We start from the raw sequence: 27,197 nt of genomic DNA on the forward strand, positions 1-27,197 counted from the left end.
CCTCCGGACTCCAGTTTCCCTTATTTGTAAAACGAGGATTCCGCGATGGAATGCCAATGAGCAGGGCACCTCACCCCCTGCCCGCCTCGTGACTATCTGGGATGGTCTCCAAGGTCCAACCCTGCTTGACTTGGACAGCAGCCGCCGCTTTCAATAAGTCAGATCACAAAGCTGGCTCCAGGGACGCCTCGAAACCCTTGCGAGCAAAGCGTAGCTCAGTCGCTCCTCCCGGAGGCTGAGGCTGACGGAAGTGGCTGGGCAGGGCTAGGGGCGGGACCGGGGCGGGGCCACAGGCGCGCGGCGCGCGTTGCGTGCGGGCTGCTAGGCGGGCCGCGGCGTGACGTGCTTGGCGCCGGCGCCCGGCTCCGCCCCGCGCGGCGAGACCCCACCTCTCCGCCTCTAGCCTGCCGCGGCCGCTCACGGCGCTCGCGCAGCGATGGCGGAGGCTGTGGAGCGCACTGACGAGCTGGTCCGGGAGTATCTGCTCTTCCGCGGCTTTACGCACACGCTGAGGCAGCTGGACGCCGAGATCAAGGCGGACAAGGAGAAAGGGTTCCGGGTGAGGGGCCGGCGGGTGCGGCGCGGGCAGAGGCGGCCCCGAGGGAGACTGGAGCGGGCTCCCCACCAAGCTCTGCCCTCCGGGGCGGGAGCCGCGCTGTCAGTGCGCCCGGGGGGACCGTCTACATCAGCGCGTCTGGCCCTCCCTTGACACATGAGGAACTGAGGTCCTGAGAGGGGACGAGACTTGCCTGAAGTTGCCCAGCGAGTCAGGAGCATCGCTGAGGCTGGAGCCCAGGTGCCCTGACTCCTGGTCCGGGTGTCTGTCCTCCACGCCAGCCTCCGAGCAGGTGCTGGCCGACTGGCCAGGATGAAGATAAGGGTTTTAGGAGATAAGGTTGGGTAGATAGCTAAGTTTGGGCAACAGAAATATGAAAAAGTTAGCTTCCGATAGCATTGGGAGCAAAGGGGTCTGCAGCCCAAAATGTTAGCTGGGTATCTTTTGGTGTTTGTTTAAAATGGCATTGTGGGGGACTTACTGGCAATTTTGTCTCCGCAGTTGAGGAAGACCTTGTACATTTTAGAACGTTATATTTCCCCTGCTCAGACATGATTTTCTGTTTGGAGGTTCTTGGAATGTGTATGTGTGTGATTCGTGTGCTTGCTGAGTCTAACTGGTGTTGACAGGTGAGCTGAGAGAGAGGCAATACTGTGTCCTCCGGTGTGATTTCTCACATGGAGGTGACTTCTTTGGTTGAAAGAAGCTGAGCAGCTACCAGGATTTGGGTCAGTCAGTGCATCTCTTCCTGAGTCTAGGACTCCCGGAATGGTGGAGCTGGGAGAGGGATGATGGAGGTTGTCTCTCTGGTTTTTTGTTTTCAAATCTTAGGCCACTGAGACCAAAGAGTTGAAGTAACATTTTCAAGTTGGTTGCATAAGCCAGACACACTGATCCAAGACCTAGACTCAGGTTCTCCTGCTTTGTACTTTTATGCTTGACATTTCCATGCTTGCTACAGGGTCAAACCACATTTCTAACGTCAGAAAATAACTCAAAAGCTATTATATTACAATGTTTTGTATGTTTTATAGATGGCTAATTAAAAAACAAAACAAAACAAACAAAAAACCTCTAACATCAGAAGCCACAGCAAGAGGAAGAAGCTGTATTAGCTCTGTGAAGTGATGGGAAAATTCCCTCTTGTCCTTCACCACCTTCTCCATCTCATCTTTCTCCACCAGGTGGACAAGATTGTGGACCAGCTGCAGCAGTTAATGCAGGTGTATGACTTGGCTGCCCTTCGGGATTACTGGAGTTACCTGGAACGGCGACTCTTCAGTCGCTTGGAGGATATATATAGACCCACCATCAACAAGCTGAAAACCAGCCTGTTCCGCTTTTATCTTGTCTACACCATCCAGGTGCATGTTCATTCCGGGATTCCTCGGAGAGAGTTCTTTGACCCTGAAATAGATTTCCTTTTTAATTTCTAGGGAGGTCTCTGTGTCCCTGTGGGAAAGAGGGGAACAGTTATAGTGCGAATTATTTTTGACTGTTTTCCTACTTTTTTTCCCTTCTCCTCTGTAGATCAGCTGACCTGTCTTCCTCATTCCTATTTCCTCTCTTGTTTTAAGCACATAAGCCTGGGTGGCGTTTCAAAGAATATAAGTAGCTGGGTTAAAGTTTGAGTAATAAAAATTATAGCTGACCCCGGGGGATAAGTCATTTAGATTGTTTGAAAATCAACTAGGATTCAATTTTTAGGATGGCATTTATCTTCAGGGTTTCAACTTAAACCAGCTTCTTAGAAATTACAAGGAACTTGAGAAAAGTAATATCCCTTATGGCATTTGTAGGTTATATTTGGCCACTTATCTGGTAGGCTGCTATCTAGAGGCTCTCTTTTGTGCAGTAATGACTTATCTTAATTCTGGACTTCTGTCTCGTACCCCTTTCTGCTGCCTCCTCTTTGTCTTGGCAGACAAACAGAAATGACAAAGCTCAAGAGTTCTTTGCAAAGCAGGCCACAGAGCTCCAGAACCAGGCCGAGTGGAAGGATTGGTTTGTCCTGCCCTTCCTGCCATCCCCAGACACCAACCCCACCTTCGCTACCTACTTCTCTCGACAGTGGGCCGATACCTTCATTGTGTCCCTGCACAACTTCCTGAGCGTCCTGTTTCAGTGCATGCATATCCTCCCAGCTGCCTGGGGCTGTGGGCCTGGTCTGCCCAGACAGCGTGATCAGTGGCCGCTGCTCTCAATGCACTGCCCCAGCATCGTTGTCATGTGTTATGTGAGGGGGCTGGACAGACTGTGGTTATTTTTGTCAGCAGGCCAGGAAATCATGAATCTTCATTGTGACGCTGCTGAAGCAGTAGCTGACATGCACGAGTGGGGACAGTAGTAGCAATGAGGTCCAAGTGCCTGGCCCTGCTGGGAGCCCTCAGATAGGGCTGAGCTGGTGCAGCTGCTGCTCTTTGCAACTGGCCAGCCTGGAGAATACCCTGTCCGTGCGTGCCCTGTGCCCCTCAGGATGTTACTTGCCTTGTTGAGATCAGGTAGGAGGTCAGAATACTTCTTGGGCTAGAGCTTCCTTCCTGTGTTCGCGTTTGGGTCACTCTCTGACAGCTGCCTCTGTGTTTCTCAACTTGCCAGAAAACAGAGCAGCTCTCAGACTGTGTGTACGGATAGTTAAGAGAGGGAGAATGTAAATAAATTGTAGCCCACCAGGTTTACCATTTTGTCGTGGAAAGCCTGCATTCTTGAGGCCCAGGATATCCTCCAGGGCTCATGCCCTTTAGGCTGAAATTCTAGAGGAGGAAAAGGGAATCCGGCTTGGAGGTTGCTGCCTGGTGAGTCACTGATAAATTGGGTGTTTATGGGCCCACACACAGGTGACCCATTTCGGCCTCTGGGAGGGACAGCTGGTGGAGGTAGGAAGGGTGCCCCTTCCTTTTGTGCTGTGGGTCTGAGGGTGAATTCCACTTTTGCCAGGCATAAAAGCCCCTCCTCCTCCTTGTCCCCTATTGCTTTTTATCCTGAGGGCTTTCAGGCTAGACTAGCAGGGGGCTCAGCCCAGTGGTGGTTATGACATGACCATACAGGCCCTCTATGGAAATCGGAAATGTCACTGAAGGTCTTTTCAGTGCAAGACAGTGCCCTGCAAACTAGGTCACACACATTTGAGCTACAGTTCACTTCCCCAGGACCAAGACCCTTAGCCTGCTTTGTGCTCCCCTTGACTGAAGCTGTTTAAGGTGGTGCGAAAGATGGACACCCTGACCTAGAATGATATTCATAGCATGGCACGGGACTGTCCAGTCTGCAGAAAGCATTCTCCTCAGTCTACACTTTTACTAGGAAGAGGTACAGACTGGGGAGGGGCAAGCCAAGTGGCTGAGGCTTCTGCCCAGATGGTATACCAGCTGGCCGCTGGGATCACTTCTCACTGTCTGCCCTGACCTTGCTATGGTCTGCACTGGCTGGGAGCCCACTGAGTGTGAGCTCTTTGCTGCTGGTGTTTAAGGAGAAAACACTCAGGTTTAGATTTACGTCCTCTTTGTGGGCTGACCAGCCAGATTGGTGTGAGTGTGAGTCTCTGGAGAAAGGCCAGACCCAGCGTCAAGGGAGAGATTCCACACAGCTGTGGAGAGCCTGCAGGACTAAGTCTGTCCTCTGCTCCCTATAACTCGTGTTCAAGGGTTTTGCTGCTGTGTCAAGAGTTTGGGAAGGGCTTTTAATCATCGCAGGCAGGCTTTTTCTTTAACTTTGGGCACCAGTTCCCGTAATCCTGAACTTCGATGCGGAATGCCAGAGGACCAACCAGGTTCAAGAAGAAAATGAAGTTCTTCGCCAGAAGGTTTGTTCTAAACACGCTTGCTTCTTGGGAAGAACTTCTGCTTTTCGTATGTGAAATTAGGTAGTGGTGGTGGAGGGCTGATTAAAAATAGGAAAGCACTAATCTCAGATGTAAGTGAGTCACCAGAGAGGCAGTATTGGAGATTTGGGGGGCTGTAATAGTCTCTGGAAACAGAGGTCAGGTTCATATTATAAGTCCCGTGTAAAGCATGAATGACATAGCAATGGTAATGAACTTTGAGAGGAAGAAGACTATGTGCTTTCCTGTGTCTCTTTTGTACCCCCAGTCCTGTATGTCCACATCTGTGTTGTTTACAACCCATGCATAGTGTCATTGTTCTGCTCAGCTCTATGAGCCTCTAGTTGGGTAAAACGTTGGAGCTGGGGGACCCACATTCGCCTTTATATTTTGTCGGAGGAGCACTTCTCTGTTGTTGAAATTAAGTCAACTGTAGGTCATATTTTCGGAAAAAGGAAGATTATAAGCTGTTTGCATTTTAGGTGCGTGTGTTTATATAATTTTTTTCAGGCATAAGGTCAAAAATGCTGAACTGTGTTTAAAAAAAAAAAAATTATCCATGAGACTTCCAGAGCCTGATTTTGTAGATTTTCCAAAGAGCAAAACAGGACTGGGTGGAGCTGTTTTTCTCCATGAATTCAGGAAGAAGCAAGTCAAATGATGAAAAGAAAGAAAGTGGGATTTGTGTGTGTGACAGTTGTCGGTGTCTCACTTCAGTATAGTCAAGGAACAGCTGCCCTTGGCCTGGTATCTCACTGGGTGGTGAGCAGAGGGTTGGGCCGGCGCCCTGAGGCCCACGAGGCTGGATGTTGGACGGCTGGGTGTTGGACGTGCTGTGTCTGCTGTTCCTTAGCGGAGGGAAGATGGGGTGAGGTCACCATCTAACTCGCCCGCACCCCCACTCAGCTTTTCGCCCTGCAAGCCGAAATCCACCGCCTGAAGAAAGAGGAGCTGCAGCCAGAGGAGGAAGAGGCCTTGGTCCAGCACCAGTTGCCTCCTTATGTCTCCCACATGGACCGCCTGGGGGACTCGGAGCTGTGAGTGTGCGCCTGCTTGGGTGGGAGGGGCGGGTGGGCGGTCCCCCCCTCTAGTCTGTCCCCTGTCGCCTCACCCTGACCCTCCCCTCCATTCCTGGTGACAGGGAATTGCTGGAGAGCCTCCTTGGCCCTCACTGTTCCTGCCTGAGCTTTCTAAGTAAGCTCCCCCGGCTTTTAAAACCCTCTAGCCTCTGAACCTGCCCCGAGGGAGGGGCCTGCGCACCCAGATGTGCACATCTGGGTAAATAAACACAGACGCTGTCCTAAAGCCTCAGGAAGTGTGTGCGTGTGTGTGTGTGTGTGTGTGTGTGTGTGTGTGCTGAAAGTAGTGCCTTGCGGATGAAAAGGTTGGATGCAGTGTGTGGTGAAAGTGTGCTCCCACCCGAGGCTTTGGAGAGGTAGGCAGGTAGGTGGCTAGCAGCTAGCTTAGAACACAGCCAGTTAGAGCAGAGGCCCCAGCTGATGAGAACAATGGTAGCAGTTGAAGACACCGAGGCTCACAGTGGTCCCACAGCTAACGACCCATGAATCAGGATGCAAAGCCAGGCAGGCAGATTCCAGGCCTACATGAGGCCAGGTGCTGTACTGGGGGAAACTGCGCTGGTGTCTGAGCTAGCCTGGTGCAGTGGAACCCCAGGGCAAGCCAAAAACAGCACATAAAAATTTGTACTTAGGGGTGCCTGGGTGGCTCAGTTGTTAAGCGCCTGCCTGCCACTCAGGTCATGATCCCAGGGTCCTGGGATTGAGCCCCACATTGGGCTCCCTGCTCCATGGGAAACCTATTCTCCCTCTCCTACTCCCCCTGCTTGTGTTTCCTCTCTTGCTGGGTCTCTTTGTTAAATAAATAAAATCTTTTTTTTTTAAAAATTGTACTTACACTCAGTCAAAAGAAACAGGTGCAGTTAATTTTTGGACGTATTTTATTTAGCCCAGTTTGTCCACGATATTGTTTCAGTGTGGGCTGAACAGAAACCAAGGACCCGTGAGCTATTTTGCTCCGCTTTCCTACTGAGGCTTGAATCCCGAGGAGTGTCGTGCTCCTCCAGCACAGGGCCTGTGGGACTGACCGCGTGCCAGGGGCTCAGTGGCACGAGTGGCCAGGTGGCTGTTGGAGCGCATGGCTCTGAACTATACCTCGGCCCTCAGAGTGCGGCGGGCGTCCCCGTCGTGCCAGAGAGGCTGCAGGCTCCCCTGGGTACAGGAGGCGGTCCCAGGGATAGTGCCACCTGAAAGCCAGGCCACGCCCCGGTGCCGTCCAGAGCCCAGGAGGCCTGTGCTTTGGGTCCTCTTGGGTCCCCCTCCAGCCCTGTGACCTTGTGTGTCTGCTGGTCCAGGGCCATGGTGTGCAGCCAGAGGAACACTTCCCTGTCGCAGTCGCCTCGAGTGGGTTTCCTGTCCTCGCTGCTGCCTCAGAGTAAGAAGAGCCCCTCAAGGTTGTCGCCTGCCCAGGGTCCCTCTCAGGCTCCGAGCTCAGCCAGGAAAGAGCCTCTCAGTGGTCAGGTGAGTGCAAGGCCTGCGTTTCTAACTGCCAAGAGGCCCCTGGCTTCCGAGACTGTATTTTCCGACTTTGTTTGTTCTTTTCTTAGGACTGATTTCTCTGGTATGCTGGTGAGATCCTAACTTCACATCTCACTCCCTTTCTTCCTTCCTCCCCGCCTCCTTCACACATGCAGGCAGCGCTGCAGGGCCAGGGCACAGATAAGAGCAGAGTGGAGGTGCTGAGGCAGTGAGGAGGAAATCACCTCGCACAGCCTCTGCCCGCCCGCCCGCCCGCCCCCTTCCCCTCTTCCGGCCGCAGCTGCAGGTGGTGTGGGCACAGTGAGATGGGAGGCTGGTCGGTGCTGCTGACCAAGGGTCGGGCCAGGTCTCAGACCCACGTCTAATCTGGAGGGACCTCTCCCCCAGCCCCCTGCCCTTTACACCGCCCGTACTCCCGTGCCAAGCCTGAAAGCTGTGACAGCCCACAGGGGAGCGGCAGCCTGGCTGTGAGCAGTGTGCTTTGAATCTCTTCCCTTTCCCTCCTAAGCTCCTCTGAACTCATGAGCACTTGTGACTGGGGTGTGGTGGCTTGAGGGTGAATTCAGGCAATTCTGGAATTTTGAATTTTGGGTGATCTAAAACAGTGTGTAGAAAAGGAGTAAGTTAGAGTTACTTCTGAATCAGTGCGTTGCTTTTACAAGCTGGGATTTACTGATTCCGCAAAGGCCTCTCGCTATTTTTCACTTTGATAGCCGCTCGCAAGGGAATTTCTTTTATGCTAGTTCATGTCTAAAACAGCCCTGGGTCCCACTGAGGACTTTGCCTGGCAGAGTTGGTCAGAATTCATGGCTTTCAGCAGTGCCTTCCAGAGTGAAAGTTTAACAGACCCACAGTCATGCTTCCTTGCTTGGCCGAGGATCCTTGCTCTTTTAATGTATTCTTATTCGTTACAGATAAAGGCAGTCGTCATAATCGCGGCCTTCCTCTCCCGCCACCCTTGGCTCGGGAACCGTTACAAGTGACACAGCAGTTTGGAGCTGCTCCCTGCAGCCGGGAAGCGGGGCGTCTGCCCCAGGGCTGGGGGGGCTGTTTTGCTGCTGAAGTGCAGATGCTGAGCAGGGCACTGGGGAGGGAAGAGTGTGGGCTTCAGAGGCAGGTGATGTCCTTTCAGCCGCGGCCCCTTGTTGAGCGTCCTTGCTCAGATGGCTAAAAGTCACCCTGATTTGCTTGAGACGATACAGACACATCTTACCTAGGGGGAGACTTCATGGAACTGGCAGACTGTGCACGCCCAGTACGCTGTAGCAGCGCGGGTGGTCTTAGCAAGGGCACTGGACTTCCTGGGTCCCGGCCTCAGCTTGGAGACCCCAGGTCCCAGCCACGCTAAATGATTCTCACCTGGCATTCAGGAGGCCTGCGGCCATCACAGAGCCATCCTGGTGATGACCATGGCTGGTTTTCTGAATTCCAGTTCTGTGGAATGTGGCTGAGTAAGTTTTGCCATTTGCTCTGGAGATCCCTATCATAGTTCAATATTTTCTAAGTGTAATAGATCATGGATGGGGTGCTCGGGCTCTTGAAAAATGCATGAAATTATGAAATTCAATTTCATTGACTTAAAATCAAAGAAAACCCGAGGATGGGTTCTTTGGGGTTAAGTCCATGGCCTTGTTCTTTATGTGTTCAGGAACTAAGTGTCACATGATGAGATGGGAATGGGATTGGAACTTGTTTGTGTAGTTCATATTCAAGGGATGAGGGTAAGAATGTTGTTCACAGTAAGCAGTCCTTGCCTCTAAATATATTCCAACAGAACTTGGGTCACTGTGTGGTATGTTAACAGAGTGGAGGTAGCTCTCTTTCCATTTCATGAAAAGGGAAATGGAACAATAGATGTCTGTCATCTGAAAAATGGGGTCACTTGCGATTTTATTAATTTGTAGGACTCCACATTGATGTTTCAATTCTGAAAATAACTAGTATATTTGAGGTTCAGGAAATTCAGAACTTTATAGTTGGAGGAAGCTTAAAGATCATTTTGGCCCCCCACTTCTATTTTGTAGAAGAGCACATCCTTTGATTGCCTCCTGTGATGTGGATCTCACTACTTGCTAGTGTGAGGATATTTTCCTGTTAGAAATCTGTTTGTAGAAACCGCTATAATATTGGGGCACCTGGGTGGCTCAGTGGGTTAAACCTCTGCCTTCGGCTCAGGTCATGATCCCAAGGCCCTGGGATCGGGCCCCACATCGGGCTCTCTGCTCAGCAGGGAGCCTGCTATCCCTCTCTCTCTCTGCCTGCCTCTCTGCCTACTTGTGATCTCTGTCTGTCAAATAAATAATAAAAAATAAAAAAAAAAAAGAAACTGCTATAATTTTCACTTGCTGATCTTAGCTTTGCCCTTCGAGCTACATAAAGTAAGGCTTTTTGTTAGGACACTTCCTATCTTTCCATGCTGTGTACTCTCTGTTCATTCTTCCCTCTCCCCTCCACTGGTTTCCCTTATGGCATGATTTCTACACCACTCACCATCCTGCTCTCCCTCCTCTGGGGCACCTTCTAATTTTTTAATTCTTCTGTCACAGTTAACCCACCAAATTTGAGTGTATAATTTGAGATGCTCTCTTACCAATACCAAATGCAGTTAGTTGTATGATTACTTCTTGTGATTTTAATAATACATTGGTTTTAACTTTTTAATGACATTGGCTTTTTAATGAGCCACCTTGCTTTGTTAGTGCCTATGAAGCACAGTCTTTTTTTCCCTTTTGACACAACAGAGCTCTCTTTCTTTATTATTAATGAAGAAACAAAAGAAAAACATAGGCTGTGTTATTACATTAGCAATAAATAAAATAATCAGGCTTTCCTGCTTTAAATATTATTTATATATAACATTGTACATTTCATCACATCTGCATTTTGCCCACTTGTGATGGGTCGTCACAACTGCTGGTCATTGCTCCTGAAACGTTCATGCTATCATACGTGCCACAATATATGCTGGCGCACTCTGGGTTTTATAGGACTCTTGAGGCAAGACTTAAGAAACAAATGGAAGTGACTCGAAAACCACAGCTCCCAAGCTCCTTTGGGATCTCTGTTAGGATAGTGCCTGAGGGCACCTGCGCTGCCCGTGACCCAGCCTGAACTTGCACTCCATCCTTCCTGCCAGCCTTATGATGCCGCTCCTTTCACTCCCACTCAGGAAGCTATAGGGCTGCCGGTTATTATAGAGATAACCTTTAATTGGCTGCAATGTAAGGAAAGCAAACTGCATTTTTAACTCATATCAAAGTACTTCATAGTGGGGCTGCTTCCATGGATTTTAACAGGACGGAGGAAGAGGGAGCCCTCTTCCACAACTTTTGTTCTATGATTTTAAGTGTGACGAGGCCCTGTCTTCTGGTAGCTTTGTTTTACATCAGGCGAGACCAGATTGCTAGAACTTGTTTCCTGCCCCATCTGGATGACTGCCTGGTAAACTCTATTCAGGCCACTGAAAATTAATTTTTCTCTCTCTCTAGAAAGAAAGGCAAAGTGAAATGATAAAACACAGGTTAAAATATTTGTCCTGAACTGTAGGAGACAGGTAGATTACAGTAGAGTATGACAATGTAATTTGGGCCATTTGGAATGTTATGTGAATCTGGTAGTTAAGACTTTTATGAGGTTTGCTTTCAAAACTGTGACTTACCAGTATCACCACAGTAAACATTTATTTGAGTACAGTTGTAGCTAGACACAAGTTTACCTTAACCTACTTACTCAAGTGTTTCGTGGAGAGCTGCTTTCATCAGCATTATCGTTTTTTGTTCTTTTCACTCTTCTTGAGTAATAATGAGACGAGGCTGGAGGAGAAGCTCTCTCTAAGCAGAATCTCATAGGCCACATGGAGGCCCCTGGTTCTCTAGGCATAAACTACCCTCTCATTATCAAGGCAGTTTTTCAGCTCATTGTGGTGCCTTTTGTTAACACCTGTTTGAATTTTCATTTTGGGGGATGGTCCAGCCCTTACCCGAAGACCTACTGGAAACTTCCTTGCCATCTTGACTTGACTTGCCTTTGTCCTTCTTCATGTTGCATTTCCTGTCCTGGCTGGGGAAGTGCTACGAGTGACTTGTGTGTCAGCTAGAGGGATTTCAAGTCCATCCCATGCCTCTTTCTTCCATCACTACGGGCTCATTGATGGACTTAGCACTGAAAAGGGAAGAGACGCCATCTCTCAGGTGTAGCGGGTGGGCAGGGGAAGGAGAGCGTGCCACGGAGTGCCTGTCTGCCCTCTGTGGCATTCCCCACCCTTGGGGCCCAGGCTGGATCCCCCTGTGGTCCACGTACTTCCAGGGCATGAATGTAATATTGTATGGATCCTTTTCCCTTTTCTTCTCCAGTGTCCAGTGTAAAGATCTCTTGCTCAGGCTGATAAATCTATCACAACTGCATTGTAGTTGGTCCAGGCTTTTTGAGACTTCCTCACTTGCCTGGATCCCATTATTTTGGAAAGTGGCTGTCCACCCAGGAAAGTGATCTTCCTTCTCTTCCCCACTGTGCTCATAGCTGGCTGTGGAGTTACCGTAGCCACATTTAATCCGAAAACATAGCCTCTGCTACTGTTGGGTTTTTTTTTCTTTGTTTGTTTTGTCTTTTCTATTAGAATATGAGAGTTTTTAGAGATGTATCTTGGAATTGTTCTTTTTTTTTTCTTTTAGTCCTCTTTTTCTCCTGGTAAAGTTTTTTCATTTTATCTTTTAAAAAGCTGGCCATTAGTTTTATTGCTCATTTATATTGTCCTTTTACTCTCTATTTCATTAACCTTTATTCTGATCTTTATAACTTTGGGCTTCACTTGTTTTTCTTGTTTCTTGAGGAAGTTGTTCATTTGAAATTTTCCCCTTTTCTTGATGGAGGCATTTCCCGGTATGAATTTTCCTCTTTGAACTGCACTTGCTGCATCTTACCAGTTTTGGTGTGCTGTGTTTACGTTTTCATTTGTCTCAGGGTATTTTTTGGTTTCTCTTTCTGATTTCTGCTCTGATCCATTGGTTGTTCAGAAACATGTTGTTTGATCTCCACATACTTGTGAATTTTTAGGTTTTCTTCTTATGATTGAGTTGTAGTTTGATACGATTGTGATGCCTGATATGTTTCCAGTCTTTTCAAGTTTATTAAGCCTTGTTTGGTGGCCCAACATGTGTTCTATCCTGGAAGTATTCCGTGTGCTTGCGAAGAATGTATATTCTGTTGCTTTTGGATGGAATGTTTTGTGTCTGTCTTTTAGGTCCTTCTAGTGTAAAAAGTAGTTCAAGCGCAGTGTTTCCTTATTGACTTTCTGTCTGGATGGTCTCTCCATTGTTCAAAGTGGGGTATTGGAGTCCCTATTAGTGCATTGCTGCCTGTTTCTCCTTGGTATTTGCTGGGTATGTTTAGGTGCTCCTGTGTCAGGTACGTAAATACTTTCAAGTGTCATATCCTCTTACTTTGTGGACCCCTTCATCATTACATAATGACCATCTTTGTTTCTTATCATAGTCTTTGGCTTAAAGTCTATTATGTCTGATACATATATAGCTAAGCCTGGGGAAGTCTTTGGTCTGATTTTCCCTCTTCTTTAGAGATATGGGGAGGAATCAATGGATTCCTATAATGAGGGCCAGCACTAGTTTCAAGACCTCCTTGTGTATATTGACCAACTGTTACTTCTGGGTATGTTAGAGAAGTCTTCTTGGACTTTCTAAAACTGTGGAACCTCTTCAGTGTTCCATGAACCATGGGTTACTTCTCAGAAATGGCCAGAAGTATTGTGAGAAGGGCCTTGTCTTTGTTATTTAGTTCTGGGAACATGACATTTCTTCTTTTCTATTCATTGTCACTTTCTTCTCTGTGCTTTTTTCATGCTGTTGCTTTCATCAGGTTTCTCGGGACATGGGGTTTGCTGTTAGATTTGGGTGGGAATTCCACCTCTGTCCAGCTCTCCCTGTGTGAGCAGTAACCTAACCTAAGCCTGACTTCCTCCTGTTAAAATAACGTCCTCATCTTTATTTTAAGGGAACATTTGTAAAGTTCTTAGCATGGTGCCTTGTATATGGTCAGCATTCAATGAGTAATCTATTTTGGTGCATTATTGTTGTGGGTTTTTTTTTGTGTGTGTTTTTTTTTTAGGTTATTTCTTTTATCTTGACTTTTAGGTTGTATCTTTTATCTTGAAGCCTACTACTCCTAAAATAAGCCAGAATATAGAGTATCAAATACGTTCCCTAGAAGAAACCTCTGTTACAAGCATAAGTGGATACCCCTGAGATCACCTCAGTCAGAAAAATAGAAATAACAAGTACCGTGAAGGTCAGCTACAGTTAGGTTCCATGTGAACTCACAGTCCTTTAAAATTTCCTTTCAACCTCTTCCCGTGACTCCAGGGTCCCAAGGAATCTGTGTTAATCATGTTAAGTTGTTTAATATTAACATAAAAACTAGAAAGTAGAATGGGTAGAAAGCAACAAGCACACTTCGGTTAAGTTCTCTTGACTCACGTCTTGTGTGCAAGTGACTTGCCGAGAGGTTGGTCTCAAACCTGAGTGGCTGTTGGCATCCAGATCCTTTCGCTAAGAGTTGTAAAATGAGGAGGGAGGGGACCATCACAGTTTGTGGGAATAAGGTTGGAAATAGCCCAGCCAGATAATCTGGAAGGATGAGGTGACATCTTTTAAAAAGGCTCTAGGGGCTCCTGGGTGGCTCAGTCACTTGAGCGTCGGACTCTTGATTTTGGCTCAGGCTGTGATCTCTGGGTCATGGGATCAAGCCCCAAGTCAGTCTCTGTGCTCAGTAGGGAGTTTCCTTGGGATTCTTTCTCTCCCTCTGCCCCTCTCCCTATACTCACTCTCTCTTATAAATGCATCTTTAGGGGCCCCTGGCTGGCTCAGCTGGTTAAGTGATTGCCTTCAGCTCAGGTCATGATCCCAGGGTCCTGGGATCAGTCCCGCATTGGGCTCCCTGCTCAGTGGGAAGCCTGCTTCTCCCTCTGCCACTCCCCTGCTTGTGTTCTCTCTCTCATTGTATGTGTCTATCAAATAAATTTAAAAAAAAAAAACTTAAAAAAAATGAATAAATAAATACATCTTTAAAAAAAATTAAAAATAAAAAGTCTCTAGATTAAGAATCTTCTCTCCATGGAAGTGGGCGGGGGTTATTGAATTCATCTGCTGTGACTTGCTCACCTTTATCACTCCTGCCATGAAACAGGGCCTTTCCCACCTTGCTCAGAGGTCCTTGAATTTCCAGTAATTTCTGTTAAGAATTTCTGGTTGCCTAGTAATCATTTCCAAATACCTCAGTATTTGTTAACATCAGCTGGCTTAGTCATATACTTGGCCTAAATAAGAGAGGGTACTGGTTCCTCTGGGGCTCTGGAGAGGTGACTATATGTTGCATAATTAATTTTTTTTGTATTGCCTAAACACTGAGTTGCCTGTAGCCATTTTTGACACTTAGCGTGGGGCCTGTCCCGTCTCGTAGTCATCGCTCAGTAGGCACAGGTCTCCTGCCCCTTAGCTAGAGTTAATTGTTCTGGTTAGATGAAGGGGTGTGTGTGTGTGTGTGTGTGTGTGTACCCCAGGAGCTGTGGGGTAGAGAAGCTGCCCCCTCCCTTGGCTTCTGCCTCCACTCCCCCTCCTCCCCCGTGGGCTGAGGGGTCATGGCCTGGGCTCCGTCAGGAAGCCGCCCTTCACCGACCGGTGTCTCGCTGTCTAGACTGCCAAGGGAAAGGACGCGGCATGCGGGCCCAAAGACGGGAAGAGCCTCTTCGGCGGGCTGGCGTCCGGGGAGTCCAGCTGGTCGCAGCACCGGCAACGGCGCCTGCAGGATCACGGCAAGGAGAGGAAGGAACTCTTCTCTATGACTTTGCAGGTATGGCTGGGTCTTGGCGGGGCAGCCCTTGGGGGCCGTGGCTCTCGGTGGAGGGGTGCAGGGCCTGCATGTACCCCTCCCAATTTCCGTGTAATGCTGTTCGTGGGTCACAGGTTCTCTGAGGCTTGGCCGGAGAGACCGGCTTCCCTTGCCTTCACCCAGAATCACCCAGCCTTGCTTGGTCACAGGGTGCCTTCCTCCTGCGTCCCCTGCTGGAGACGCTGCCCCGACATGCGGTGTTGTGCTGAACCCAGGCACTTGTGCTCGTGGCACTGATCCTGGGGACTCCCCTCTTCCCTGAAAATGGGATGGGGGTCTACCCTTCCTGGCAGTAAAGCTGCTCTCTCTCTGTCACCTGCTCCGGATTGAAGTGAAACACCCAAGGGATTTGCCAGCGGTGTCACCTGCCTGACCACTTATCCTCTGTCTGGGGCTCCTGGCTGATGTCAGAAGCACTGTTGCCGCTCCCCAGCCCTGTGTGTGCCGGCGGAGTAGACCCTCGTGGCTCTGACCTCAGATGGTCCTGTTTTGACCCCGTCGGGTTAGAGACATGCCTGAGCTCAGCTTCTCCCAGAGGGCGCCTGTCTGAGCTTGAGGTCTCTCTCCCTCTCTTATATTTTTGCTGTAGAGCTGTGCTTCTGTGATGCGAGGAGCACTTTGAAGAGCCTCAAGGGCTTTGGGGGTGGCGAAGGCTGCCCTGGCCCGTGCCCCCTGGCCCGGGTTATGTCAGGGGGAATAGTAGTAGTCGTGGGGGCCAACCCCCAGCCAACACTGGGGAGGCAGAGAGGGTGTGTGGGGTGCCTGCTGGGGCCTGGCCTTGTGGCTCTGCCACTGTCCTCATGTCTGCATCCCGATGTCTGGTCAGTCGCCTCCGTCTCATGGGATGGTGGGGCGAGGCTTCACATCCAGCTCTGGACTTTGGGCAGCGTATTTAACCTTCTGCTTTCAGTCTTAGTTTCCACAGTTATCAGATGGGGTTGATAATAGGATCCCAGACGTTTTGGGGCAGGATTAAATGATTGAATCAAATGTAGTCATACAGCGCCTGGCCCTTACTGGGTGCTCCCTGATTTTTATTGTCAGCCTGTCCCGCGTCATGTGAGCTGTGATAGGGCAAGGGTTCCCACAGCCCCTGACTCCCTCAGCAGGGCCTCTGAGAGGGGGAAGGTCTCTAGACAGGGGCCGCTGGCAGAGCAGGAATCTGCCTCTCCTCGGACGAGCTGGTGCTGCTCGTAGTGTCCAGAGCTCTTTCTTCTAGAGCCTGTGGCCCCTCAGAGCCTCCCCCAGCATGCTGTGGCCTGGCATCTTAGCTGTCCTGCAGCAGGTCCCCAGATGTGAAGGGCTGGGACCTGGGCAGACCCCTCACCACTGACTTGTCCCCATTTCGCTTATCATAGAGCGCAGAGAAGAAGGCCGAGGCTAGTGGCCCAGAGGCTGAGCCCTGCCCCGAGCCCCATGTGGAGGCACTGGAGACGCTGACACGGGCTTCTGCAGCAGGTGCCGAGGGCGGAGGGGGCCGCCCCGAGCAGCCGTTTATTGTGCTGGGGCAGGAGGAGTACGGGGAGCACCATTCCTCTATCATGCACTGCAGGTGGGCTTGGTTCCGGGGGTCCGGGGGAGGCCCTGGCAGGGAAAGTGCTGACTGGGCTGGCGGGGCTGGCTCCCTGGGAGGCCTGGCTTGTCAGGCTGTGCATGTGAAGGTGTGGCAGCAAGGAGGTCCCTCCGGGGGGATGGTCCCTGATGGACCACGGTCATCCCTCCAGTCGGAGGAGGGCTGAACAGCTGCTCTTGGCCTGGGTAGCCTCTGTCCTTTCTCACTGTGGAACTCTATGAGTTTTCGTTTTAGTTGTAGTTGTAGTTTTATTTTAACTCACTGAGACTTAACTTTAATTTGCTTTATGTTGTTTTATATACATGTTTTATATATCATATACATATATATGTATATATAAATAATTTCCTATGTGTTGTTTTGTTGTTTTACTTTTTGGTAAACCTTCACCATGTACAAGTGTTTAGTCACGCATGGTGAAAGCATGAGCTCTGTGAGGCCTTGTGGACTGTGGTTTGGGGAGAGTGAGGGGCTCCCTGCCGCGGGACTGTGGCTCTGGAGTCCCGCGGGAGGTGCAGCTTTCCGGGCACAGGGCCGTGGGCACCTCGCCGCTGCTCCGTCCCCACTGCTTCCCCCAGGGCTCAGCACAGAATAGATGCTTGCTTAGTACTTCTTGACTGAATGAATACTTCTAGATAGAGTCCACGCCCATCCTTGGAGTGTAGACAGTTTGGGAAACAGTTGAGAAGTCAGCGAGGCCATGCTCTGGGCTCCAGCTGATGAGGATGGTGGGCTCAGGCAGGGATGGTAACAGCCTCCTTCTCTCTTCCATCTTAGAGTGGATTGCTCGGGGAGGAGGGTCGCCAGCTTGGATGTAGACGGGGTCATCAAAGTGTGGTCCTTCAACCCCATCATGCAGACCAAAGCGTCCTCCATTTCCAAGTCGCCACTGCTGTCTCTAGAGTGGGCCACCAAGCGGGACAGGCTGGTGAGTGATGCCCGCCTTGTTGTGTCTAAGTGAGGAGGTCCCGAGGCCATCCCCTGGCATCTGGCACCACAGGCTCAGCTGAGGCAGCCAAACCACCCCTCCCTTCTCTGCTACTGGGGTTTGGGGGGACATGCATCCAGACTGTCCTGGATGGGGGGTTTGGTGGGGAGTCGTTCTTCCTCTCCACCTAGGGAGATGCCAGCTTGCCTCCCGTTCTCCTCCGCCAGCTCCTGTCATCTGTCCAGTTTCTGACAACCCACCGTGAACGTTCTCAGCTGCCCCTCGTCCTGCTGAGACCCCTCCCCATGGCAGGGTCCCGGGGTAACAGCTTAGGCTGGTGGGGATAGTGTCCTGTTCAGGGTCCCCACAAGTCTACTACAGTGCTGTTGGTACAGGGTTGTTCCTTTTGGACTTTACTGTTTGGGAGAGGATTTGTAGTTTAGGAGGTAAAGTTGATTTATAGTGTTTTCTTTGTATTCCGTTTTGAGGAGATCATATAAGGCAGCCTAAGGAGCAAACCTCATTGGCAATTTTTTTTTCCAATAATTTTTGACAACCTGCAGAGTTTATCTTTATGATACTAGGATCTCAGAACTTACCCTTTACACGTATTAATCTGCCAGTGTTAATTTGAGCTCAGAATGTTGGTAATATTCCTGGGGGATATCCTCAGACCTGCTTCTGGCGCTTTCTTTTGGCAGTACCAGTTATCATCTTTGAAGCTTTTTACCCAGTAAATCACAAATGCCTGGAGGCAAGGATATCCTTTTCTATTTTTTCTGGAGGCCGTAACAGGCCCAGAGTCAGAGGTTTCCCCAGAACATGTCACTGGGGCAGGGGCCAGTACCCAGGGAGGTGTGGCAGGTAGAGGAGAAGCCAGAAGAGAGGACGGGAACTGCCGGGACTGAAAAATGGCAGAAAGGGAGGGAATGTCAGGGGGCTTCATTTAATCAGTTAGCACATTTCCAGGTGTATCTGAGGCGATACCTCTCTCCCAGTCTATAGATTTCTTTTGAAGTTTTGCTTCTGTTCAACGTCACCTCTGATGGGTTCATGTCATTTTTTTTTTAAGATTATTTACTTATTTGACAGAGAGAGAGAGATAGTGAGAGCACGAACACAAGCAGGGGGAGTGGGAGAGGGAGAAGCAGGCTTCCCGCTGAGCAGGGAGCCTGATGCAGGACTCGATCCCAGGACCCTGGGATCATGACCTGAGCTGAAGGCAGATGCTTAACAACTGAGCCACCCAGGCCCCCTCTTCATGTAATTTTTGAATGAGGTCCATGTTAGCCAGATTTCTCCCGAGTGTGTGGTGGTGGGCGGAGGCGGGGCCTCACCCTGCAGCTTGCCCAGACCTGCACCTCACAGGAGTGGGCCTGGCCCCGCAGTGATCCTCCCTGACCAGGCCTGAGCCGTCCTTTGCATCCCCTGCCCCTTCTCCTTCTAGCTCTTGCTGGGCAGTGGTGTGGGGACGGTGCGTCTTTATGACACAGAAGCCAAGAAGAATCTCTGTGAGATCAACATCAACGACGATATGCCCAGGTGAGTGGGAGGCCACGGCTCACACCCGCCGTGCTCTGCGGGGCTGGTTCTGCGCTGGGCCTTCTGCCCCATCCCCGTAGCAGGACCCGCCTCAGAGCTGAAGCCTGACTTCTCTGGAGGAGGCGCAATGCTGACCCGGCCCCACGTGTATTGCAGAATCCTGTCGCTTGCCTGCAGCCCCAACGGGGCCTCTTTCGTCTGTTCGGCCGCCGCTCCGAGCCTCGCTGCCCAGGTGGACTTCTCGGCTCCAGATATTGGCAGCAAGGGTACTAACCAGGTTCCCGGCAAGCTGCTGCTGTGGGACACGAAAACCATGAAGCAGCAGGTGCCGGCCCTGCCCCTGGGGATCTCCTCGTGGGTCTGTGTGGGGTCGCGCTCCTGGGGTAGCCCTGTGTGTCAGCTTCCTGGTCCTTCTGATGAGCCTCGTCCTCTCTTTGCTTTGGTCTCCTCAGATTTCAGTAGGTGAAGCGGGTTCAGAGTCAAAGAGTCTGAGTCGGTTGGAAAGTAGTCACACTCCAGCTAGGCTGGCTTCTGGCCACTGGCGTCATCCAGAATCGGGCCACAGACGTAGAAGTCCCACACAGCCTATCAGAGGGCGCTTGTGGTTTATTAAAATTTTTTAAATTTAATTTTGTTTATATTGAAAGGCTTTAAAAAATTAATTTTTTTTGAGCAGTTCTGGTTCACATCCAAATTGGGAGGAGGGTCCAGAGATCTCCCATTTACCCCCTGCTCCTGCCCCCTGCCCAGCAGAGCGGCACTCTCTTTATAACAGAGGCCCCCTCACACTCCCAGTCTGCCTTCGGGCCCAGTCTTTGTGTTGTACACTGTCTAGGTCCCGACAAGTGGGTGAGGACACCTATGTACCATTATGGTACCACATGGGCCATTTTCACTAAAAGCAGCCTGAAGGTCCTGTGTGCTCCTGTTCCTCCCCTCCGCCCCTCAGACCTTGGCACCTGCCGATCTCTCTATTGTCTCCACAGTTTTGCTTTCTCCATCACATCGTGTAGTCGGGATCTCACAGTGTGGTCCCATCGGCTTCTTTCACTTTGTCTTATGCAGTCAAACAGCTTGTTTTTTAGGAGACAAGCGGAGTCTCTGACTCCCTGTTAACGTAGTGACGCATAAAGGTGCCAACAGCAGCCGGAAGGAGTGGGGACACGTGCAGGTTCCTGGGAAGTGACAGCCGGGCGAAAGCTGGCCCAGGAGCCGAGGACCACCCACCCACCGTGGCAGTTGCTTGCCGCAGTGACCCTGAGCGCCCAGAGAGAGAGATGAGGTGTAAATGCACACATTTAGAAGGCATTGATGTTTCTTACTGAAATTAGTTTCGGGGCACAAATGTGGTGTGGCCCTTGCGTTCAACAGATGGGTTCCCAAGGCCACTGGATGCCGGGAAGTGTCCCTGTCCTGTAGATGGGCCGTTTGTGCCTCCCTGCACCTGCCTGTAGAGATGGGGTGCATTCCCCTCTGGGGGTCTCCCCGGGGCACAGGGATCAGGGCCACCCTGGAATTCTTGCCTACCGTGCCCCGCCACGTCTGTTCTCCTCCCGAGTTTCCTTGTCTCAGCAAATGTGCCCCACTGTGAAACTGCATGCCCTTCCGGAGCCACCCTCCTCCCTCACCCTGCAGAGCCGGTGGGCTGACACCATCCGCTCCCCCTGCAAACCGTTTCCATTCTGCCCACTTCTCTGCGCTTCCAGGGACACGCCCTAGACTGGGTCTCAAGTACCCCTCGTAGGACGCCGCACGCCCTCCTGTGGTGGGCCCTGACCTGCTGCAGGGAACGACAGACCCCAGAGCCTGTTCCTCCAGATTTCCGGTCCACACCCCCGCAGGGCCCCCGCCGTCGGCCCTCCCCACTGCTCCAGCCTCCGAGTGTGTCCTGTGGCTGCAGGCCCTCCCCGTGCGCTGTCCCCTGCGTGCCGTCCCTTGCTGTCATGGTGTTCTCCCCACCCGGCCCAGCACACATCTGTCCTCCAGCCACTCTCAGTGCTTTCCCTTGTCCGGCTTAGTTAGATCCTTCATCTTTCTCTTTGCCTCAAAGACACTTAGAGTAGTTTTATGTTTCCTTGTTATCTTTAAAGTTTTAATGAAATACTGAGTACATACAAAAGAACCTTGCGATCAGAGGTGTGCAGTATAGTGGGAAGAGAAGCTGTCACATGAGCACCTAGGTACGATCACAGTTGGACACTGGAACCTTCCCGCACTTTGCATGCTCTCGCGTGCCCTTCCGAATCTTGGTCCTCTTTCCCTTTTCAGACAAGAATTTGTCTTGAATGTTGAGTTGTTATTCTTCTACAGTTTCAAATTTAGTTGTATTTTTTGTTTGGTTTTGTTTTTTTAACTAGCTCCAGTTCTCTCTGGACCCCGAACCCATTGCCATCAACTGCACAGCTTTCAATCACAATGGGAACCTGCTGGTTACGGGGGCAGCTGATGGTGTCATCCGGCTGTTCGGTAAGCGGCTGTGCTCGTGGCTGTCTGGTCCCCCCCCTTCAGTGGTCCAGAGAGGAAAGTTGCATTTTTGCTGGCTGGACTAGAGGCTATTGCAGAAGCCCACCCAATTCAGGATGCTCGAAATAGGGCTTAATTTTGGTCCAAGTTGGCTCTTTTCCAAACCTCTGTAATCAGCCCCCCTGCACATGGTCGGTGTCCGTGGGCCTGGGAGTGGTGGGGCTTAGCAGTCCTTGAGTGTGGCGCTGTGTGGTCCGAGTCCTGTGGCTGGAGTGAGATCCAGGAGGGCACATGAGAATAATGGCGTGCCTTCTGCTGAGGGTGGCTGGTGCCTTCTCCTGGTAAGAGCATTAGACCGGTATGCAGTGGAGTTATCGTGCGCACTGTTGGAGGAACCCAGCTCCATGCAGGCCCGCCCCGGGAGACTCTGGAGTCTGGGAGGGAATGAGAGACCGAGTCTAGCAGAGCCCCCAGGCGCCCCATGGGACCTTACAGAGGCCTCCTAGGAAGCATTTGTTTCTCTCCCTAGACTTGTGTGCCTCCCAGATGAGCTCAGGCTCCGGCCATGGATTCCTGAACCTCGTGTTTGACCCAGGGAGAAAAGCTTCAACTTCAGAATTGTTGAATCGCTGCTTAATACACTGGAGGAGAGAATTAGTGCACTGAGAGAGCTTTTTGGCAGGGCTCAGCTCTGGGATGCCTGTAGGCTCCAGGAGATCCTCCACCTCCTGAACAGATCCAGCCCTTTGGGAGGAGGGCCAAGGTGCCTGTCATGGGCGGATCCTCCCCGGGGCCCTGGCAGGGGTCTCAGCGGCATCTCATCCCCGCAGATATGCAGCAGCACGAGTGCGCCATGAGCTGGAAGGCCCACTGCGGGGAGGTCTACTCGGTGGAGTTCAGTTACGACGAGAACACCGTGTACAGCATCGGCGAGGACGGGAAGGTAGGAGGGAGCCAGATTTTGACCTGGAACGCTTCTTCCTTTGGCTTGAGATTCCAGAGGGCAGCAGAATAGCATGAGGGCTGAGATGAACCCTGACCGGGCCCTTCACAGGCTTTCTGACCTCAGGGCCCCTCTCCACCTCAGCAGGCCATCCATACAAGGGGGCGGTCATAGTCACTGGTCTTGGGACCGTTGTGAGGTCTGAACAGGCATAGTGGGAGTCGGTGACGAAAAGGGAGAGCCCAGCCTCCCTCCCAAGTTTTAGCGGAAGTGACTCCTCCCACTCTGGGTGGATGCGGGGTTCAGATTAGGGCCCAGGTTGAGCTGGCCGGGGTCATCAGGGGTCACAGCACGGTGTATAGAGTTGCTTCCTAGAAGCCATGTGGCTAGGCCAGAGTGGAGTCAGAAAGCCCAGTAGAAAAAGATAAAAAGTGAAGATCAGTGGCTCCTTGTGTATTCTTTCTGGAAGGACACGTTCAGATCCAGGAAAGGGAGCTGGGCTGGGAGGCAGCCGGAGAGGAGAGAGGGAGACTTGGTTTTCAGGTATACCCACCTGTACCCTTGGATTTTGTACTGTGTACCTGTATTCCTCACTGAAAACTGTAATTTCAAAGGAAATTCTGCATTTGGAAACTATGGGGAGGGATTTTTAAGGTAAGGCTTGACTTCCTATTTATTTGAGTAGGAGTCTCAGTGAAGACGTGGTCACATAGCTTGTCCACGGTGTAGACTAAAGGATTATGTACACCACAGGCCGTGAAGCTAGTTTATAACAGTTCTGCTCATGTTCAATTGATTACACTGCTGAGACGGTGGGAAGATATTTGGAATTAGGCTCTCCTCTAAGTCGGAAAAACCCAGTTGGGTTCTAACCCTAGGAACAACAACAACAGTAATAATAACGATCCCATGGTGCATCCCCCTGTTTGAGAGATGGGAATCCATGCGGGCAGTTGCCCACCCTTTCCCTCTCCTGGAGTCAGGCCAGAAAGAGTTCAGGCTCTTCTGTGAAGTTGCGGGCTCTTTCTGAGATGTTGTTTTCTAAAAACAATATTTGAATTGTGTTGGGAAAAGAGACCAAGGGGTCATGGCACTGCCTCTCCTGGTGGCCTGTTGGCGCCCGCACGTCTGGCCTGGGCCCGCGTGGCTGAGCGAGCCCTCAGCCTGTGCTTCCTGGTTGCAGTTCATCCAGTGGGACATCCACAGGAGCGGCCTGAAGGTGTCCGAGGACAGCCTCCCCGCCGACGCCACCGGCCCCTTTGTGCTGTCGGGTTACAGCGGCTACAAGCAGGTTCAAGTGCCCCGGGGCCGGCTCTTCGCTTTTGACTCGGAGGGAAATTACATGCTGACGTGTTCTGCCACAGGGGGCGTCATCTACAAGGTACCTGGCGGGGGCGGAGGGCCTGTCCGGGTGAGCAGAGAGGTTCCTCCCTGGAGGTGTGGGCCAGGGCCAAGCCGGCTACATGTGCAGAAGCCTCTGACCCCCGGGGGGGGGGGGGGGGGGTGCCCGGGGCCCGGGGGGGGGGGGGCGGGGGGGGGGGGGGGGGGCCCCCCCGGGGGGGGGGGGCCCGGGCCCAGGCGGGCCGCTGGGGGAGGGCCCCCCGCCCCCGGGGGGGGGGGGGGGGGATGGTGCCTGCGGCCTCGTGGCTGCAGGCCGGGCAGGGGGGCCGATCCCCAGCTCGGGGGTGGAGACAGGACGGACACGTTTGTCTTTTTTGCTGCTTGTCTATTTGCTGTCGTTTGACAAGATTCTGGCCCTCCTCCGCTTTTGTTCCTTGGACATAATATCTATTAGAGAAAATGTGAAGAAGCAGAAGCGTTGGGAAGGGTGTTGGTTTGGGGGGAACGTGCCGCACACGGACAAGTGCTTCCGTGGTCTGCTTCAGTGACTGATCTGGTGTAGGCTTATTAGCTTCCTGGAGGTCCCCTGGTCACAGACATTACAGCCCGTGCCCAGGGCGGAAATCGGGGGGTGTGGCTCTTCACACCAGCACGGAAGCCATCCACGTGGTTTGTGCCTCAGTTTATGTGCTTGTTTCAGTTCTCATGACTGAGCTTCTCTGGTTCATGTACTTTTTTGTACAACTGTCTGCAATGATAAACCTCATCTATTTTACGAGTATTACCAGACAGACGAGTGATGGGGATTTGAGTTGTAGTCAAAGCACGTTTGTTTTTATTTTCTTTAAAGATTTTATTTTTTTGTTGAAGAGTGTTCGTGCGCACATGCATGAGCCGTGGGGCAGGGGCAGAGGGAGAAGCAGGCTCGCCGCTGAGCAGGGAGCCTGAGGTGGCTCGATCCCATGACCCTGGGATCATGACCTGAGCTGAAGTCAGCCGCTTCACTGACCTAGCCACCCAGGTGCTCCTAAGCATATGTTTTTGGTAACAAACCAGTTCTTAGCGTCCGTGGCAACTCTTTGCCTAATGGTAGTGTTTATACAGTGTGTAGGCGTGGAGTCACAAGAACGTTCTCTGCCCGGGGGCTCTCCGTGCCCCCGTTACCCTGGCTCATGGGTCGGTGGACGGCACGTGCTCTGGACGGCAGCTGCGTGCAGGTGTTGGGCGAAGCAGTGTGAGCGTGCACGGGAGGGTGTGATCCTGCTGTCGTGGGGCTCATACTCAGGACCAGCAGGGACAGGGCAGGGTTCTGAGCGGAGGAAGCTGGGCAGGGGCTGGGCCCTCAGGGGAGACCCCTGCGGGGTGGGGGCTGGTCCTCGGATCTGAGGCCTTCAGAGGAGCAGGAGGTGGGGAGGCCAGTGAATGAGTGAGGCCAGCCTTGGTGTCCCACGGGGATAGAGGCAAGGGAGAGCACTGGAATGGTGGAGGGAGGCATGCAGAGGTGGCACGTCAGGAGCCATCTCGACTGTTGGTCCGGAGTGTGGAACCACGGGTGATCCAGGCTTACCATCACTGAGGCCTCCTTTTCCACAGATGATGATGCATTAACGACTTTTCCCTTCTTAAAATTAGCTCTGTAATTTCTTATAATTGCTATTAGAAGATGCTATGAAAAGCTTTCTGTCTGCAAGCCTAATTGTATTTTATTATTTAAAAACTGAGTTTGTTAGCCTGTATTTTGCTCTGTGTATGATTTTTTTGTGTGTTATGTGTACATTTTTGTATTTTTAATCATGAGCCTCGTCACTTGTTATTTGTCCCAATCAGCCTTTGTCATCTGTTCCAGTCAGCCTTTGTCATTTGTCCGAAGGGCCTCTTCCTCTCCTGTCCTCTTGCAGCTGGCTGGGGATGAGAAGGTTCTGGAATTCCATTTAAGCCAGGGTGGCTTCTGTGGGCTGACGATTTGCTGTCAGATTTGCTCTGTAACCATTTAATGGCTTGGAAGATTTCCCTCTGTATAATTTTTGAAATGCCAGTTATGAGGTCTAATTTCTTATATAATGAACTTTAGATCCACTTTTTACAATCTTTAAACGATCTATGATTTTTTTTAAGATTTTTTCTCCATGAGGGCCCAGACTTCTGTTTCCTACTCATGGGTGTTTTCTTTTGCTGGATTGATCGTTATTAACTGTGCTTGTGGCTTCCCCTTCCTTGTTCCCTTCTGACTCTCATCACTGTGGACTGAGTCCTGGGAGGCTGGTGCTGCTGGGCGAGGGAGAGCCTGCTCACACATCCTCAGGGTGGCCGGTGTTGCTCTGTGCTGGCTGCTGTCGGAGAGGACCCACAGCCTGCCCTCCGGCAACTTGCATTCCAGGGGGAAGCAGATGGGAAACAGCAGGGCATGTGTGATTGCATGCTGGAAAGCAATAAGCCCAGTAGCAGCAGATTTGGGTGTGGTTTGGGGAGGGTGCAGAAGGCACCTGCCCACAGTGAGTTAAAGGCATCAGAGAGAACATTCTCCTGTCTTTTTGAGCAGATTTTCCTCCTAAGACAAAGGAATGATTATAGTCGGGACAGTGAAGGCGTTTCCTGGCACAAGAAATTAAACTGAGGTCTTCTGGGAGGGAAAGATGGGTATGCGTGCCCGGGTACTTCCTCATGTTGGGGTGGCAGCCCCCAGACTCGAGGCAGTTTGGTGGATAAAGTGACTGTGTGTGTGAGCAGTGCCTGCTGATGCCTCCTCTCTCCTGTCTTGCAGCTGGGCGGGGATGAGAAGGTTCTGGAGAGCTGCTTGAGCCTGGGCGGCCACCGAGCCCCTGTGGTCACCGTGGACTGGAGCACGGCCATGGACTGTGGGACGTGCCTCACTGCGTCCATGGATGGCAAGATCAAGCTGACCACCCTGCTGGCTCATAAACTCTGACGGGACACCCCACCCCCCCACCCGCCGAGGGACACCCACGGAGGCAGTGTTATCCTGTTATCCTGTTACCCTGGGGGAGTGGAGTGACGGGACCCGAAGACAGAGCAGAGTGCTTCCTGCTCCTGGCCAGTGTGGGGACTCCTCAGGGAAAGACAGCCCAGGGAACTCTGGCTCTTTCCAGCAGCAGAGACCGGACAGGAGCCACACTGAGTCATGGCACAAGTGCCCCCAGAGACCAGCGTGCTGGGCTGTGCAAGGGGCATGCTTCAGGCGGCAGGGACGCAAGTTCAGGAAGCAGGAGATGCAGCATGATGGCTGCTCTCTTGGCCCAGGAGGGAGTGACAGTATTTTGTATATATTTGCTCATTTTTCTTTCTTTTTTAAAAAAGAATATTCTCATGGTCACCTGGTATCTCTTTCTGGAACGTGTGCGTGCAGCAGAGCATCTCCTTTCACCCTTTGCCCTTGGAGAGGCAGATGTTCCAACAGGAAGCTGGTCAGCTGCGAGCTGAGGCCCTGCTGCCAGGCGTTGCCCGCTGTGGGGCTGAGCCGTGTGGAGGTTTGCTTGTTGCTTTGCCTTAGAGCTAGGCGTCCTGGCTCCCACCGCCGGGCTAGGTGAGGTTTGTGCTCTTCCTCCTTCTTTGGGCTGCA

The 27,197-nt window shown here is 51.5% G+C and overlaps 1 protein-coding gene across 6 annotated transcripts; it reads left to right on the forward strand.

Moving 5' to 3' along the window:
• The first annotated feature begins 383 nt into the window (after nt 1-383).
• On the forward strand, nt 384-26,563 carry WDR91 (WD repeat domain 91). Of its 6 annotated transcripts, none has more exons than XM_032868690.1 (15): nt 385-559; nt 1,741-1,920; nt 2,478-2,688; nt 4,276-4,358; nt 5,283-5,413; nt 6,748-6,913; nt 14,636-14,791; nt 16,189-16,382; nt 17,181-17,331; nt 18,779-18,873; nt 19,030-19,198; nt 21,231-21,339; nt 22,167-22,279; nt 23,463-23,660; nt 25,519-25,649. In XM_032868690.1, the coding sequence occupies exons 1-15, from the start codon at nt 437-439 to the stop codon at nt 25,612-25,614; spliced, it is 2,175 nt and encodes a 724-aa protein (XP_032724581.1). In that variant the 5' UTR covers nt 385-436; the 3' UTR covers nt 25,615-25,649. The 6 variants fall into 6 exon arrangements, with proteins under 6 accessions (XP_032724589.1, XP_032724581.1, XP_032724571.1 ...); XM_032868680.1 differs by lacking the exon at nt 25,519-25,649 and adding an exon at nt 26,382-26,563 and having other exon boundaries at nt 386-559; nt 4,279-4,358; XM_032868661.1 differs by lacking the exon at nt 25,519-25,649 and adding an exon at nt 26,382-26,563 and having other exon boundaries at nt 387-559.
• Nucleotides 26,564-27,197: the final 634 nt, after the last annotated feature.

Source organism: Lontra canadensis, unplaced genomic scaffold (assembly GCF_010015895.1).
Source record: "Lontra canadensis isolate GAN:19392208 unplaced genomic scaffold, GSC_riverotter_1.0 scaffold2, whole genome shotgun sequence".
Classification (NCBI taxonomy): Eukaryota; Metazoa; Chordata; class Mammalia; order Carnivora; family Mustelidae; genus Lontra; species Lontra canadensis.